We start from the raw sequence: 17,209 nt of genomic DNA on the forward strand, positions 1-17,209 counted from the left end.
TTTGAGAAACGATGTACAAATGCGCTTTACACAATTGATGTGTGTATGGATTGGGATAACAGTTGTATGAGCCCCTAATAAAATGTTAAAAAATAAAATAAAATAAATAAATAAAAATAAAAGAGACCCCAAGCTCAAATATATATATCTCAAAGTTTATTAGTGGTTACTAGGGTCAGTATAGAGAAAGTCAGGGGTAGAGGGTAGGAGCGATGGACAAACTACATGGATCACGGAATGGTAAGCTTGCAGTTTCTTGTAATTGCTGTCAATAGGGCTTAAACCTGTCAACAACTGAACAGGACAAAGTTGTGTGATAGATATACAAGGGGCTTCAAAAAGTTTGAAAGAACTTCCATGATGGTAAAAGTATTCGTAATCATCACCGGGGCTATTTCTCGGGGCTGATTTGTTTGCTGGCCTGCAGCACCAGGACCAGGGCCTTCATGAAACCTTGCCGGGCTGAGAGGGGCTTGGTAAGCTTGGCGAGGGTGGGTTCTGCTTTGTTCTCCGTGGTCTCCAGGTCATCGTCCAGCTGCTTGGTCACCCGTGGGCAGCTTCAGTCAGGTTGGCCCTGGCTCAGGAGGAAGCCCTGGCACTCAGGGCGCTGACTGCGGCAGGGCTCAGGCTGCAGGCACTTCTCTCCAGGCTCAAGTCTGTTTTAAGGGGAACATTCAATAGGTCTTAAAGGGGACAACGACAAGGGAGGCCATTAGCTGGAGATCAGCATGGTGTCTGAAGATTCAGTCACCATGCTAGTTAAGGCAGGGGACTGAGGAAACTCAAATTCCTCATCGGTGGCAGATCAATACACCAGTTACAAGGGTATCACAGAAGCGGGAACAGACCGTGATCGGGACACAAACATTCTGGTCGATAGACGAGCTTACAAGATTGGTGCGGGGCCTCCTGAGCGAGGGCATTAGGCAGACCTGAGAAGGGCAGACCTCCTGACAATGACCTCTCCGTATGGAGATCCCCATCCAGGACACAGCAGGCAAACTCCTGGGCTGTCTGGAAAAGGGTGGGGGTAATCCACTTTCCAGTGCACTCTGCCTGCGGGCAAGATGCTTCACACGCTTGGGAGCCTTGGTGGCGGCCTCGTGGTTGCACATTGGGCTTCTAACTTTAAGGTCCGTAGTTTGAAACCACCAGCCACCCCGTGGGCAAAAGATGGACTTTCTACTCTGCAGGATGAGTTAAGGCACAGAAACTCACAGGGGCAGTTCTGCCCTGTCCTGCAGGGTCATTCGGAGTCAGCACGGACTCGAGGGCTCTGAGTCTGGATGTTGCTTTGGTTAATGAGCCCTGGTGGTGTTGTGGTTACAAGTTGGGCTGCTAACTGCAAGGTCAGTGGTTTGAAACCTTTCTGAAGGAGAAGACTGGGCTTTCTGTTCCTGAGAAGATTTAGTCTCGGACCCTCACAGGGGCATTTCTACCCTGCCCTATAGGGTAAGCATCGACTTGATGACAGTGGATTGGTTTTGGTTTTAATCTATGTTAGAATTCTGCAAACGGATTTTGAATTTTCTTTTTTTTTTTTTTGAATTTTCACTGTCATCCATAGTGTTCTGCAAATGATGTGCTCAGAATTTTAGCTCCCATATACATATAAAAAAAAACCATACAAACAAAACAAAACAAATTTAGCTCTTGGTCTAATATCAGCTTTCTTCCATGATTATTTATGTTTAGTTTTTCTACTTCGTTTGCATTTCTATTGATGATCTATATTTCATCTAGTACTGTGTTTCATTACAGTCCCTTAGAATTCCATGTTATAATTATAAAATATTCTTATCCTGTTTTGTGTATTTATGTCTTTTTTTCTCTCTTAATTATGCTCCATATGATTTCTTTACCAGTTTTATATTTTGCTTGTTCCCATCCCCAAAGAACCAGATCTTAGACTTACTCATCAACTTCAGTTTTAAAATTTTTAAATAGTTCTTTTTGCTTTTAACTCTCTTAATTTCTTCTATTTGCTTTGCTGTGACTTTTCCTCTACATTTTTGCCTGGTCTGCATTGTTAAAGGCATTTCAACCCTTACTCTCCCCACCTCTCCCCACCCCCAGTGGAAAAAGTGCTTAAGGAGATGCATTTTCTTCTGAGCACAGCTTTGGCTGCATTCCATAAACAGTCTTTCATTGGGCTTTTTAAATAGTCTATACTTCTGGGGTTTTTTTAAAACATTTATTTAATGAGGTACAAACGCATACACAAAATCAAATATATTAAAAAACAAAAAAGCAGAATTCCAACACCATGATTAAGAAGCAGATTGTGACCAACAGCCAGAGCCAGCTACATAACTGCAGGGTCTGATGCAAGGCGGAATGAATGCACAGTTCCTTGTAAAAGTTTAAGAATTTTCAGATGTAAAAAAAAAAAAAAGTTCAGATGATGACAGGCAGTGTCATGGTCAGGTAGAGGTTGATATGACCTCTCCCAAATGCCTCATGTGATCCATTCCCCCAGTCATACCTGGAGCAGGTGAGCCAACAGAGTCCCGCCACCTGTTATAAAATCCAGTGTCGTGCACCTAGATGTCTTCCTCAAGTGGTAAGGGGACCCTCTTGATAATGTGTCAAAAGTTAACAAGACTTCTAAAGAGCATACTGGCTGTACTTCCTCCAGGGCAGATTTGTCCATCGTTCTTCTAGCAGTCCTGGGATTGGGAAGGGTGGGTTTGAATCTCTGACTTCACAGAAATCAGCAGGCCTGCATTTACCCAGCACCATCATCAGCTCCTGCATTCATAGATACTCACTGCCATCAAGTGATGCCAACCCATAAGCACCCCAAAGAACCGCCCCTGTGAGTTTCAGAGACTGTATCTTCATGGGAGTAGAAAGTCCCGTCTTTCTCCCTCAGAGAGGCTGCTGGTGGTTTCAAACCGCTGGCCTTGTGGTTTGCAGCTCAGCAAGCAACCACTACACCACCAGGGTGCCTAACATTGGATAACAGAAGATCGGAAATCTTTTTACAAAATGCCGTTTGCTTGAGGTAGAGGACTTACAGTTGAGATTCTCTCTTCAAAACAATAACGATTTTTGTTTATTTTTCAATAGATCACAGGAGCTCATGATAAAAAAAATTTTAAGCACAAAAAGGTCAGCTTGAAGTCTTCCTCTCACCCCAACCTTCTAGTTTCTTCCCCCAAAAGCAACCAACACAATTGATTTCTTGGTGTAGCCTTTTGGATATTGCAAATATACTTTGTGAGAAATGACTTTAAATACTTTATAATCAATCTATCATACTCAGGAGACCTGGTGGCGTGTGGGTTACGGGTTGGGCTGTGATCTGCAAGGCCGGCAGTTCGAAACCACTAGAGCAGTGGTTCTCCACCTTCCTCAGGCTGCGACCCTTCAATACAGTGCCTCATGTGGTGGTGACCCCCAACCATAACATGATTTTTGTTGCTACTTCATCATTGTCATTTTGCTTCTGTCATTTTGCCCCTGTGAAAGGGTCGTTCCACCCCCAAAAGGGTTGCGACCCACAGGTTGAGAACCGCTGCACTAGTGGCTCCTATGGAGAAAGATGGGGTTTTGTACTCCTGTAAACAGTTAGAGTCTTGGAAGCTCGCAGGGGCAGCTCCAGCTCTATAGGGTCGCTATGAGTAGGCATTGACTCGACGCAGGGAGTCTGGTTTGGTTCTACATGAGTCATGCACCACCATTTGTCTGTCAGGCTGTCCTACTGTTGTTGCATGTTGCCGTGACGCTGGAAGCTGTCACTTGTGTTGAAAATACCAGCCGAGCCATGCAAGGGGAAAGAAAGACCTCTAGAAGCTTAGGGAAGCCAACGTTCTTGAGAGGAACTCAGACAGTAGGCAGTTTCCCCCTTTAAAAAAAAAAAAAAGGGAAAGGTTAAATTTATTTAAAAGCATTACTGATGTCATAGTTTTGAACCTATTGATATCTTTTCCATTAAAATTCCCAAAGCATTACAATGTAAAGAATCCATAAAACATTTTATGAGGAGAGGTTTTACATAATGGTAAAATTAAAAATGATTTCAATTATCTTTTTTTTTTTAAGTTTCCTAAAGTGAGTGTTAATTTGGTTATAAGTTACTTGGCTTTAACTCTAAAAGGTCGAACACCAATCCCATGGGTGTTGGTAATAAGATGTTCTAAGCAGATGACCCCACCTAGAAAATAAATCACCTGGATTTCAGAAGTGGTCAGGCTTGAAAGGAAATGTTAAGGGCGTAAAACTAGAGACCTAGAGAAGTGGGGAGAGAGCATTTACAGAACATTGACTAGCGCACACAAAGACAAGGAGTTAGAGTTCTCTGTGCAGACCAATGGCTCCCTCAGGACCTGGGCAGCCCAGGAGTACACATTCCTCGCGTGCTGTATCACATGACTTCTGGGTTCCTCCCAGGACGCTCCCTTTTCTGGTTTCATCCATCAGGGCAGTGCACTTTCAAGAGCTCTCTGAGGAACGTGGGGAGCGGAGCACCACACCAGAAAGTGTTTCAAGCAGGTGGCTCAACCTCAGCCCCACTTGGTGGTCCACGTGGAGATGGGAGGGCAGGAGAGACGGGTTTTTCCCTTTGTAGTGGCCTCAGGGGCCCACTTTGAGATAAAGTAGGGATGTTTTCCTCAGACTAAAAGGTTTGCCTTGGGCATTGTCTGGATCCTACTGCAAAGGGCTGTGCTCCAATGAGGAAGCCTGTGGCGTAGGAGTTTATGAGTTGGGCTGCTAACCACAAGGTCAGCGGTTCAAACCCACCAGCCACTTCTTGAAAGGAAGATGAGGCTTTCTGATCCTGTAAAGACTTATGGCCTCAGAAACCCACTGGGGCAACTCTATACTGCCCTATAGAGTCACTAAGAGTCATACTCGACTTGCAGAGAGAGAGAGAGAGAATCGGAGTCCAGTCGGCTCCATTTACTGAAGTACACTCCTTTGTTGAGGTCTTTTTGGGATTTGCACTCCTTCTGTCTGTTGTGCCTGGTGAGACCCCATCACTAGTTTTATTAGCCCAGAGTGACTATGGCCACTGTCAACATATCAGCTAAAGTCTTCTCTGGTAAGGCCGGCCTAGCTCCCGAGTTCCCGTTCCCAGGAAGACGGGCATGGGACAGCCAGCAGTACTGCTGTGCCCTATTCTCTGGGTGGCAGCAGAAGGCATGTTCTTGTACTGTAACAGATAATTAGACCCAACACAACAGTCCAATTTAATCTTACACAACTCAGTCTGCAAAGTGGGCTGGGCAGGAAGAAACCGGACACTAAGGGATGCAGAGAGCTGGACGGGGGCCTGGGGAGCAGGCAGGCCTGGTGGGGCCCTGGGAGGTCTTCCCAGCAGCCCAGATGTGGGCGGGTGGCAGGAGTCTGCTCTCTCGTGAATCCACCTCCACAGCTCTTCCAAGCCTCCAAGGCCTCAGCCCCCAGTTGGGTCAGTGTTTAACAGGCTGTCAAGAATGGAGACCGGATCTGTGGGTGACTCAGCCCCTTGCTGATGTTGAGACTCACGGCGGCTGTGAAGGAAAATCAAGCAATTCCTGCTGAACCAAGTGTTGCCCATGGCACACCAGTAAATCAGGCCACTTTCAACAAGACTTCAAAGACCCTCATCAAAGACACTATTAAATAAAACAGCACAAGATCTTTCCCCCTTTGTACTGAAGTCTGAAAGAAAAACAGCTGATTTCAGCAGGTCAGTAAACAAAGGCCTGCACTGAACTTGAGGGCGGGTTTTCCTGTGGTCAATCATTAGGCAGCCCCAAGTCAGGCATCATACACGTGGCGCTGCCACAAAGCCTCCCTGGAGCAGGCAGCTGCGGAGCGGCGGCGGGTACCTAACTGCACTGGCCTTGGAATCAGCTGGCTGGAGTGCTTTGCTGTGCGCAGCCCGAGGCCTGGCTAAGACACGCAGCCTCTCTGAACACTTAAATTTCCTCGTGTCTAAACGGGGATAGTAAACCCCATAGATCACACGAAATTGTTCAAAGGACTATCTAAAAAAAAGTAGTGGAAGTACTTGGTGCTTGATATGTTAAATATACTCTTGATATACTGTGTGTTGGATTATAGTTAATTTCATCTGTGGTTATTTCTTTAAAAAAATGTTTTTTCATGCTATATCTAACCACCCCCATCCCCACCCCACCCCAACCCCCACACCAATATAATAAAGCAAATAAAAGGTTACATTTTTAAAAATCGCTGTATTCAAAATTAATAATAAACTTTAGGGTAAATAAGCTTTAAAACAAAAGTACATAGGCAAAAATAAATAACTGATACCAACCCACTGACTTAATTGAAGAGTAAAGCCACTTCCAATTATAGCACAGCCACCCCCGACAACATAACCTGGGCCAAACTTGGATAGTCCATTATTTTAAAAACAGTAACAATAAAATAGAACTTTAAGTAAAATCTCTGGTAAAACCAAAGCACTGGATTTAACTGTTTAATTTTAAATAACCAAACCGTGTGATTTTATGCATAATCCAAGGTAATGCTAATACAATTAGCATCTCTGCTTGAAGAGCACATAACGGGAATGGGTGGAAATAAGGAACTTATAAATGCATAGTCTTCAAACCAAAGGATACAAATAAAAACAGACAAGTATACATTAGAACAAAACTGTAGTCTACTAAAGGTGGGGAGGGGGGTAGTCGAAGGCTTTACATTCTTTATTTATCCATGATGGCTTTTGGAATTGATTGTTTGACGTACAGAACGTTTTTTTCACAGTAAGTAAGAATACATCCTAAGACTCCATTTGGCCTTGCACGTGGACCCCAGGGGTTTGTGATCTGATAGAATAACATGAACAGTTACTGTAGAGCCCAATTTTCATACTTCCTGTGCACAATGAATCAATTTGGGAATCTATTCAAAGGGTCAGGTACACAAAGTGTCGAGAAGAAAATGTCCTCCCCTCTTGCATGAAAACGTGTACAGTGTGTGTCGGGGAATGGAGAACTTCTCGGTGTCCTGGACCTGGCTGCGTGGGCCTTTGCTGGCAGACGATGCAAGGCTCCTCCTGCCTTACTGCTCTATTGCTCCAAGGATTAATCATCCAGCCCTGGCGTGTCTCCTTGTTGGATCCTGGACGCTATTCTGATGGCTTCTTCCAAAGATGGCTGTTCTCCAAGCTGAAATGGGAACAGAAACCCAAGTCACACACCGGGAAGATGGTGCCAAAGAAAGTCTGTAACCTTCTAGTGATTTCTCTCGGTAATTCTGACAACCCTTGCGTTTATGGAGATACTACTAAGAACACAAAAGCAAACTCCCGCAGAGGCACGTGATGCCGTTTCATCAATCAGGATTTTGATAGCTTCTCACACGTGCAAGGGACAAATGATACGCACTTTGGCCAGTGGACACAAAGAGATGGAGAGATTCCTGAGCCTTTACATTCTATACCCAACAAAATGAACCAATGGCTGGCATTTTCCGGAGTGGATTCTAACGTCCCTTTCAAGTAAGCTCATGAAAAAAAAAGTTCTCACCAGGAAGTAATCTTAAGTGCTTACAGGCAATCTTCTGCACCTGATATTTAGGGTTCTATTTTCTGCTTGAATCCACCAACTCTTACTCAACACTGGCTCCTTCTAGGTCAGTGATTCTCAACCTTCCTAATGCCACGACCCTTTCATACAGCTCCTCATGTGGCTACTTCATCACTGTCATTTTGCTGCTGTTATGAATCGGGCGACCCCTGTGAAAGGGTCACTCGACCCCCAGAGGGGTTGCGACCTACAGGTTGAGAACCGCTGCTCTAGTGTCTTGAAATTTCCTTTAATACCACTGGACTTGCAGGGCTTCTCAGAGAATCCTGCCATTATTAGACATTTGAGAGTAAATAGGGCTTGTTGGGTCCCTGAAACTTTTTGTCCTTGCTATAAATTCCTCTCGAATATACCTAACCAGGTACACAGTGATATACAGAAAATATAGGCATATAGTGATTTCCTTAGAGCAGCCTGGGTTGCCAGGTTATCAGGTGTTGAAAATGGTGAGTGGCAGCAACGTAGTTGATGGGGACGCGCCCCTGTCCTCACCTGGACTGCAATCTGGGTGCCATTGGATGTTGCCACTAAGGTCAGAGGTCTGGTTTCTGTGGTTACCAAGTGATGGCTGTGCTGCTGGTGCCCCATTTCTGATGAGGCAGTGTGGAACGCTGCCAAGTCCTGAGCCACAATTGCAACCTTAAGAAATTTAAAAAGCACACATGGAGAATTAAGTATATGACTTAAATAGATCAAAATTCATTTGTGCAAGGGATTGTATTCAAATTAAAGGGAACACATAGACAAGCAACAAAATTCTTTTCTAACTACAGACTTGAAGAAGCCCAACACTAGAAGAGTTCTTATGCTATATACAATGTGTGCCCTGGACTTTTCATTTTTATTTGGGACTAGTGATATTCAGAGCAAAGGGACAGGGGAGATAGAGATCACTGTGGAACAAGTTGAGCTACATCAGGCTCCATTAGGCAGAGAGACCTGCCTGTACTTAGGTACCACTACTGCTGGGTTGGTTAATTCACATCTTAACTATTTATTCCCAGGGGTAGATAATATAGACTTTTCTCCTGTGTGAATCTCTTACAATTAGATTCCCCATTAGCTAAGAAAACTATAAAGACCAGTAAGCAGCATTACTGACAAAGCAACATTTCTTGTAGTATTCATTTTCCATTTTAGAGTCCATGAAATCTTTTCATATTCTTCTGAAACATTTAGCCAGAGTGATTGAAGGAGCTTTTATGGCTTGCAAGCCATAAATAGACCCTTTTATATGTAGACAACATAAAACAGTGGTATCAATTACTTTTATGATATCCTAAGACTTTATTCACTCAAACTTAAAGAGGACCCAAAACTCCAATCTTACTGCCAGTGGTCCATGCCAACTCAGTGACTTTAGAGGCCAGGATAGAACTGCCCCTGTGAATTTCCGACACTCTAACTGTTCCTGGAAATATAAAGTCTTTCTCCTTCGAAGGAACTGGTGGTTTTGAACTGCCAGCCCTGTGGACAAATGCCCAATGTGTAACCACTACGCTACCAGGTCAAAAATGATAATTGTTGTTTTCCTTGATAATTCATCTACTAAAAGTGCTAGATTTTTAAACTAATAAACATTTAACTTGAGCCCATAGCAGTTCCATAGTTTAATATATTGAAATACAGTATTGGTGGAGTACCTTATAGCAGAGGAACCCTCTTGCAGATAACAATGATAAATAAACTTGATATTTTGTAGTTTTGTCCCAAAATATCAACTATTTGAAGGGATTGGAGAGTAACCAAACGTAGGCCAGAACTAAAGGAGATGCTTGAGATAAGGGGTCCATATTGGGCTCTGCTGGTGTTATTCCTTGCCACTGAGCTCCCATCGTCTGACAGGACAACACTGCCCAGGCCCAGAGCACCTTCCTGGGTCTGAGGAACTCGTTGCTCCAGATTAGATGTCCACACTGTGTATGACGAAGTCTCGCCATCCCGGGAGCCCTCCTCTGGCTGTGCTTCCTCCAAAACAAATCTGTTTTGTTGTTCTGGTAGAAGTCCATGGAACAGTCAAGATTCTTTGCCAAAAACCACAGTTCAAAGGCACCCAATCTGCTGTGGCCTTCCTTAGTCAGTGTTTAGCTTTCACATGCCCAGGAAGAGGCTGGAAACACACCCTCGTCTTGTTCTGTAACACTGTGGAGAGGTCTCGGTGAGACAGATTTTCTCTACGCAGCACGTCCTTTGACTTCTGGACTGCAGCTTCCATGAGCGCTGATTGTGTGTGGTTCCTAGGACAATGAAATCCCCCCAGCTGCATGTTTTAGTTGCTGAATTCTATTGATCATATTGTCATCCACCCTGAAGGCTGCATTCTTTGCTTCGAGGAGTCTTGGCGTTCAGCAGCAAGGTTGTATCATCTTCATGTGGCTAATGACCCTTCCTTCCACCTCCATGCCATACTCTTCTGTGTAGACTCCAGCTTCTCAGCTAATTTGCTGAGCATAGACTGGATAATAATGCTGGGGGAAAATACATCCCCAGACACACACCTCTTCTGGTTTTAAACTAAGCAGTATCCCCTCGCTCTGTTCTTGGTCTATGTACAGGTTCCATGTGAGCACAATAAATCATTCTAAAATTCCCATTCTTCAAAAGGTTATCCATAGTTTGTTATTATCCACACAGTTGAATGCCTTTGCATAGTCAATAAAACACAAGTAAATATTTTTCTCATATTCTCTTTCAGCTAAGATTCACCTAACATCAGCATGATCCCTCGTTCTGCATCCTATTCTGAATCCAGTTTGAATTTCTGGTAGTTGCTTGTTGATATACTACTGCAATATACTTCTTGGATTATCTTCAGCAAAATTTTACTTGCATGTCATTTTAATGATGTTTAATGATGTTGTTAAATAGTATTTTATTAGGTCATCTCTCTTTGGAATAGATACATATATGAATCTCTTCAAGTCAGTAGGACACGTAAACGGTCTTCCAAAATCTTGGCCTAAATAAGGGAGTGCTATTACATCTTGCTGAAACATCTTCACCACCACCATTTCTGGATCATATACTACCTTTTAAAAATGGATGAACACAGACCAATTCTTCTGGCACAGTGACTGTGTATTCCTTTCAACATCACCCATTCATTTATTCATACCAGTCAAGTACAGTGGCGGGGCGGCATGTGGTCGAGTAAGACAAGGAGGTTGACCAGAGATTGCCTGGGAGCAATCATTGAGAAATCTTACTACTTTCAAATCAGCCTCGGCTATCTTTTTTTTTTTCTGTATCAGATAAAAAAAGACTTGCCTACAGAATCCTGCACTATTTCAACTCGAGGCTTGCATTTTTTTCTTCAGTTCTTCCAGTTTGATACATGCGGAGTATGTTCCTCCCTTTTGTTTTCTCTCAGTCTAGGGCTGTACACATTTCATTAGAATGCTTTGTCCTTTTAAGCTTTGAAAATGTTCTGCTCAGTTGTTTTGCTTCATCACTTCTTCCACTAGCTTTGGTTACTTCCAGAGCAAATGTCATTCTCTCTTCTGACATCACTTTGTTCTCTTTTTCTTTCTGCCTTGTCTTTTTAATGACCTTTTGCTTTCTTCAGCTATGAAGTGGGAAGGACTTCAAGTACTTGCTGATGAAAATCAAGAATTGCAGCCTTCAGTATGGATTACAACTCAATATAAGGAAAACCCAAATCCTCACACTCATTGCTCCTGGAACCAGCAGTCAAGAGATCAAATGACACATTGGATTGAAAAAAATATGCTGCAAAAGATCTCTTTAAAGTGTTGAAAAGCACGGGTGGTACTATGAGGACTAAAGTCTGCCTGATCCAAGCCATGGCATTTTTAATCCCTTCATGTGCACGTGAAAGTTGGGTAGTGACTAAGGAAGACTGAAGAATCAATGCCTTTCAGTGATGGTGCTGGGAAGAAACGGAAAGCCTCAAGCACTACCAAAAGAACAAACACCCCTGTCTTGAACTAAGTACAACCAGAAGGAGGCTCCTAGAAAGGAGGATGGTGAGACTTTGTCAGGTATCGGGAGACCAGTCGCTGAGGAGGACACCATGTTTGGTGAAGCAGAAAGGCTGCAGGAAAGAGGGGACACTCAACACGATGGACAGACACAGTGGCGGCAACAAGGAAGTCCAGCAGAAGCGCAATGGTGAGGATGACGCAGACCAGGAGGGCCTGAATCTCTGGCGCCTTGTTTTTCACCAATGCCTTAGCAAAGCATAAAACCCAGTATCCAAAATAAATTGAACTGACTTGTAGAACAGAACTCAGTATTCCTTAGAGGAAGATAACAGAATCCAGAATCTACAAATTATCATCCACAAATTCCAGAACAGAAAGTGGAGGAAAGAGATAGGAACAGAAAATGCAGTCAATAAAAGAGACCTGGAGATGATCAAGATGCTGGAGCTCATAGACAAGGGCTTTCAAAACAGTGATTTTAAGGATGTTCAAGAATTTAAAGGAAAAGATGGTTATACTAAATTTTCAGTAGATGAAATCTCACCAGATAAGTGAAAACGGTTTTTAAAGTGAAATTTGGAATTTAATTTTAAATTAAGTTAAAGAGAATAAACTTTAAAAAGTAGATTGCTTATGGGATAAGTAGGTTGGTGAGCTAGCCGTGGGAAGAAAACTTTTCACGATATGGCTGATATTTGAGCCATGTGAAGATATTACATACTCAAAATATCAAACAAATGTATTTATTTCACAAGTATCTGATGATGACAATGATAGCTACCATTACTGAACACTTAATGTGTACTTGGATTAAGTACTGTACATGAGTTATCTCAACCAATCCTTATATCAACCTTATGGGACAGATGCAATCATCACTCCAAACTTACAGACAAGGCAACTCTGAGGCTCAGAAGATGGGTTGATTAGCAAGCGAAAACTTACAAAACTAGAATTCAAGTTAAGGCTCATGTGCTTGACCACTATGCACACTGCACACTTATGTATCTGTTTTGACAATGAGGTATGTACGCATTCATAAACATAATAGAAAAATGCCACTACCTGCTGTCCTTCCGTGCCCTCTGCTGTGACCATGGCAACAGAATGTGTTCCTGCTGAGGAGATGACTGCGTCATGAGCTGGAACTGTGATGGGCGTGCCATCCTGCGTTACCATGGTTATGGTATTACCAATAGCTTGCATGTCGGCTTGAGAAATGTTGACCTGCACGCAATAAAATGAATGCATTTTACGTATCAGTCGATGCAGTTATATTTGGCAATCCTTATTAAGGATTAGGGTTAGTCTGTGTATAAGTTTACTCTATGGGAGCAAGAAGTTTTTTAGAATGGAATAAACTCCTAGGTGCCAAGAAAACCTGAACGTTTTTAAAATGTTATCTCTCCTCCTCTCCATTCCTCTTGATAATTTAGACCCTTAGTTCTTGCTCATCTGACTTTATGCAGTAATTCACTGTGCTCCAGTACTCCAGACTAGCCCCACCGAACCACCATTCCAGCATGCCATCTTTCTCAAACACATACACAAACGTCATATGTGCCTTGCTTAAATCTTCAATGGCTCCTCCCCCCCGCCCCCCACTGCTTCACCTAGAGTTCAGATTTCTCACATGGTTTTGCACCCTTGCCCTCGCCTCATTTCTAGCCTCTACTGACTTCTCCACTCTTCTGTCAGTTTCACAAACCAGCATTTGGTGCTCCAGCACAGCCAGTCCTTTGCAGTCCCAGAGTGTCAGATCCTGTTAAAGCTCCATGCCTTTGCCTTGCTCTCCATGCTGCCTGGTGAGCTTGTGAAAAATCCTTCAAACCAGGCCTAGTGGTCTGAGAGACTGGTGGAACCCAAGACCATGGCTGTTAGTCATGCTTCCAGCCTGGAACGGAACTCATCCCTACCACTCAACTTTCTGCCAAACAGGACAGGTCTACGTGGTAAACAGTAATTCCAAGGAGTATTAGAGCAATCCTTAGAACAACCAATCATACAAGACGAACAAGGCAGCGCTTGCCCAGGGATAAACTGAGAAGACAAGAAGAGTTAGGAAATAAGGGCAAAGGGAAATGAGTGAGTGAGGGAGGACGGGGAAGAGCTGTCATATTGTATTCTAGGGATTGTAGAGTGCTGTGAATCAAAATGTAACATTGAATGGGAAATGACTAGCCTCTGTGGACTACAAATAAAGAGAGTCCTTTGAAATCTAACTGGCCATTCTCGATGAAGGGCTCCAAGACTCTCATTCAAGAAGAATCATTTACTCCTCCTGCTGGGCTGTATCATTATGCTGTGGTTTTTGTTTAGTTTTTAAACACAATTTCATCATTTCCATGTGTTACATGTGTGTGTACATTACTTATGTGGGACCATTATTTGTGAAAAAGATGGTAATCGTGTAAGTTCAAGCTCTAAGACGACTGGATTTATGATATGTGGATGACTTACCAGTAAAACTGTTTTTTAAAAAAAAGAGTTCAAGCTCTAAGATAGGCAGTGAGGGCGAGGGTCTTCTGTGAAAGAGACAGCTGAGGAAGGGTCAGGAACCGTATGCGCCGTGTCTATTTCCACCAGGCACGGCAGCAGCCTTGGGTAAAACCAACAATGACTCAAGTCTGAATCGCTTTAGGCTCTAGTGGGATCTGGTGCACAACACACTCGACTGCGAGGGAACAACCGCTGCGATGAGGTTTCTCGGGGAATCAAGATTCCTGGTCCACCAGCTCTGGGAAGCCAAGTGAATGAACTCTCATGACCCCCGGAAGCGTGAGAGTCACATTTCAGCAATTTACAGGAATTACCGCTCACTGATTTCCAGGATCATGGAACGACAGACACCGTTATAATCCCACCCCCTTGACCCTGGTTCTGCTGATTTCTCCATCTCCCCTCCTAGAGCTAATATGAGCATAGAGATCACTCTTCAAGCCCTCACATCCGAGCTGCCATGGACACATTTAACTGCTTAAGTCCAGGTTCAGAGACATGCTCGTTAACTCGCTTTGTTTTCAGTGGGTACTTACATGCTGGGTCCCATCCTGCGATATGAGGGTAACTTGCTGACTCAAGCCAGATTGGGTGACTGTGGCTACTTGTGCAGACACAACATCCTCTCCTTCTACACCTGTAACATATGTGATCTGGGGTCCTTTAAGAACATCTTCGCCTTGACCTGTTTAGAAAGCAAATGAATCATTTATTTGATCAACCAACTAAGCTGTTTAGAAAGCAGATGGCATTGTATTAGATATTAAAAAGAAAACTGTACAAATTAAAATGTAGGCAACATATTCTATTCTGAATCATAAAATGGCTTCCAGCACTTCCTCTTGATTCCTCCACCTCTCCTTTTGCAAAGTCAGCCAAATCAAACCCAAGCAGCCCAACTGAACCAAGTGCCCATCACATGGACAGACCTCTTTTGTTTTTCTCAGTTGGAGTGATTGTGTAATATTGTGCTGTGTCAGACCCAGAGAGGGGAGGAACTGCACAGGAAAACTAGTAAATGACTTACCCCAAAAGATAAGCAGCATATACTAAGGTCACGCATTTATGTTAGGAGATGTTAAAAGTGATAATCTTCAAAAAATGTTAACCACAAAACCTGAATGGTTTGTAAACACAACCTCTGGATACTAAAATACCTAGTCTTTAACACAAGCAATTTCAAGTCAGCAGTACACAATGACACCATTGTGCAAAGACAATGTAACGACTTATTATCTGGGGCAAGGTTAATCATTTAACAAGCAGCAGAACAGAAACCCCCATCCACTTCTTTACTTTAAAAAGAACTGGCAAAAAAAAAGAATCAGCAAGTAAATAGCAATTTCACAGTCCATTACTGCGCTACCTGGCAACCAAGATTACAGACCCCTCCTTTCCTCCATTACTTTCTATCTCTTGCGAAGCCAGAAGAGGACAAATACCGTGGGCTTTTGTTTCTTGCAAGAGAAGGACTTAATATGCTAAGCTAAGAGTCCTTCTCAAAGGCGGCAGCTGATACAGGCACTCATAAAGCTGCCATGCTCACGGTGTAAAGTCCACAGTCACTGCTCCTGTCTTTGGGTCCTGTCCCATAGGTACTCACGGACCACTAATCTAAAGACTACAGGAGCCAGGGGCAGGTGTGAGAGAAAAAGAATGCAAATCCATCCCTACTTTCCTACTGAAAAAACAATCTTATGTTTTGCTTTTTTTTTTTTTGGCCTTGGTGTTAATGCATATTTTCTTTTCTTTTCTTTTTTAAAACATTTTATTAGGGGCTCATACAACTGCTATCGCAATCCATACACACATCAATTGTGTAAAGCGCATTTGTACATCATTCTCAAAGCATTTTCTCTCCACTTAAACCCCCGACATTAGGTCCTCATTTTTCCCCTCCCTCCCCGCTCCCCGCATATTTTCTAAAATACAAAAAATTCTTGACAACGTTTTAAAAAAAAAATCAGCATTTATAGAAGAAGCTTAAAAATGGAACTGTCTTATAACTTAAGTTTGGTGACAGTAAAGGCTACCTTTATTGTTGTACTCTCTTGTACTCTCTAGCAGTAGTACACGTTTCCAGTGGTTTGGGCTAGACACTACAGAACGCTCGAGGCTGCAGGGATTGCCATACTCTCACTATTACAAACCCTTGAAGGACAAATTAATAGGACAGGGAGTCACTGGATCAGGCAGCACATGATGCTCACTCCTTTCTTCTCCAACTAATTTTTCACCTAAATGATTTTCACAACCTCAGTATTAATTGTTACAAACAGGAAAAGTCTACAGTTAATAGTGGTGACGACCGCACAACGCTTCCTAAGACGGAACTACTGAGTTGCGTGATATGCTACATGCCACTAAAATTGCTCCAACGACAGGACAAGACGCTTAACGTTTACAACGTGCTTCATTTAGGAGGTACTCACTGAAATGGTAAGACAACCTGTGAGCTTTTCTGTTTTTTTCAAGAAAATCCTTCTTGCTTCTTTCAATGATTTGACCTTCTGTTCAAGATGCTGAGTCATTTAACTAAAATCACAGAATGTAATTCTCTAAATATTTTTCTAAATTTATTTCTAGTGAAATGAATGCTTTTGACTGCTGAAACACCACAGATGGCACCTGAATCAACACAGAGTTATTTGAGAGTGAGCTCTCGTGAATAAGAGCAAGACATTCAAGCCACTGGCAAGGCCCTGAGCAGCTGGCCGGCCCGCCTCGCTCTCCAGCCTCACTGCACACCACGTTTCCTGGTCACAGGCCTGCGGCATTGGCTAGGCTTCCTTCAAGTCTCTCCAAATGACTCTGCCCCTTTCAGCCCCGGGCTTCTGCAGGTGCCATTCCGTTTGGAATGTTCTTTCTGCCTTTGTTCCTTACTGCCCAGTCCCCACACTTACCTGTGTCTTCACCTGCTTAACCTCTGCACACCCTCTAGATCTCTGTCCAAAAATCACACCCTCAGCAAAGCCTTCCCTGACCTCTCAGTCTGTTTCCCTTCTTATACATCCAAGTGTACCATGTACTTTTCCTTCACAGCATTTACAAGATGTCAATTCTAGCCCGGATTGATTGTTAGGCTGCTTTACTCATGGCTTGGTACAAAGGTGCTAAATATATATTTTTGAGTACAGTGAACCCTCATTTATCGCGGTTAATCGGTTCTAGACCCTACCGTGATAAATGAAATTCCGCGAAGTAGGATTCCTTATT

The 17,209-nt window shown here is 43.2% G+C and overlaps 1 protein-coding gene across 5 annotated transcripts in view; it reads right to left on the reverse strand.

The window, feature by feature from the left end:
* Nucleotides 1-6,191: 6,191 nt before the first annotated feature.
* The window catches only part of ZNF143 (zinc finger protein 143), a 43,258-nt gene continuing 32,240 nt past the window's right edge, over nucleotides 6,192-17,209 (reverse strand). For all 5 annotated transcript variants that reach the window (XM_045291063.1, XM_045291064.1, XM_045291062.1 and 2 more), the window contains 4 exons: nucleotides 14,530-14,678; nucleotides 12,560-12,721; nucleotides 8,043-8,189; nucleotides 6,192-7,130 (listed from right to left, as the gene is read on the reverse strand). In XM_045291063.1, the coding sequence (XP_045146998.1) occupies nucleotides 7,047-7,130; nucleotides 8,043-8,189; nucleotides 12,560-12,721; nucleotides 14,530-14,678 (542 nt within the window). In that variant the 3' untranslated portion in view covers nucleotides 6,192-7,046. The remainder of the gene's footprint in view (nucleotides 7,131-8,042; nucleotides 8,190-12,559; nucleotides 12,722-14,529; nucleotides 14,679-17,209) is intronic.

The sequence above is a fragment of the Echinops telfairi genome, unplaced genomic scaffold (genome assembly GCF_000313985.2).
Source record: "Echinops telfairi isolate 266 unplaced genomic scaffold, ASM31398v2 ScPeMD7_60;HRSCAF=208, whole genome shotgun sequence".
Lineage (NCBI taxonomy): Eukaryota > Metazoa > Chordata > Mammalia > Afrosoricida > Tenrecidae > Echinops > Echinops telfairi.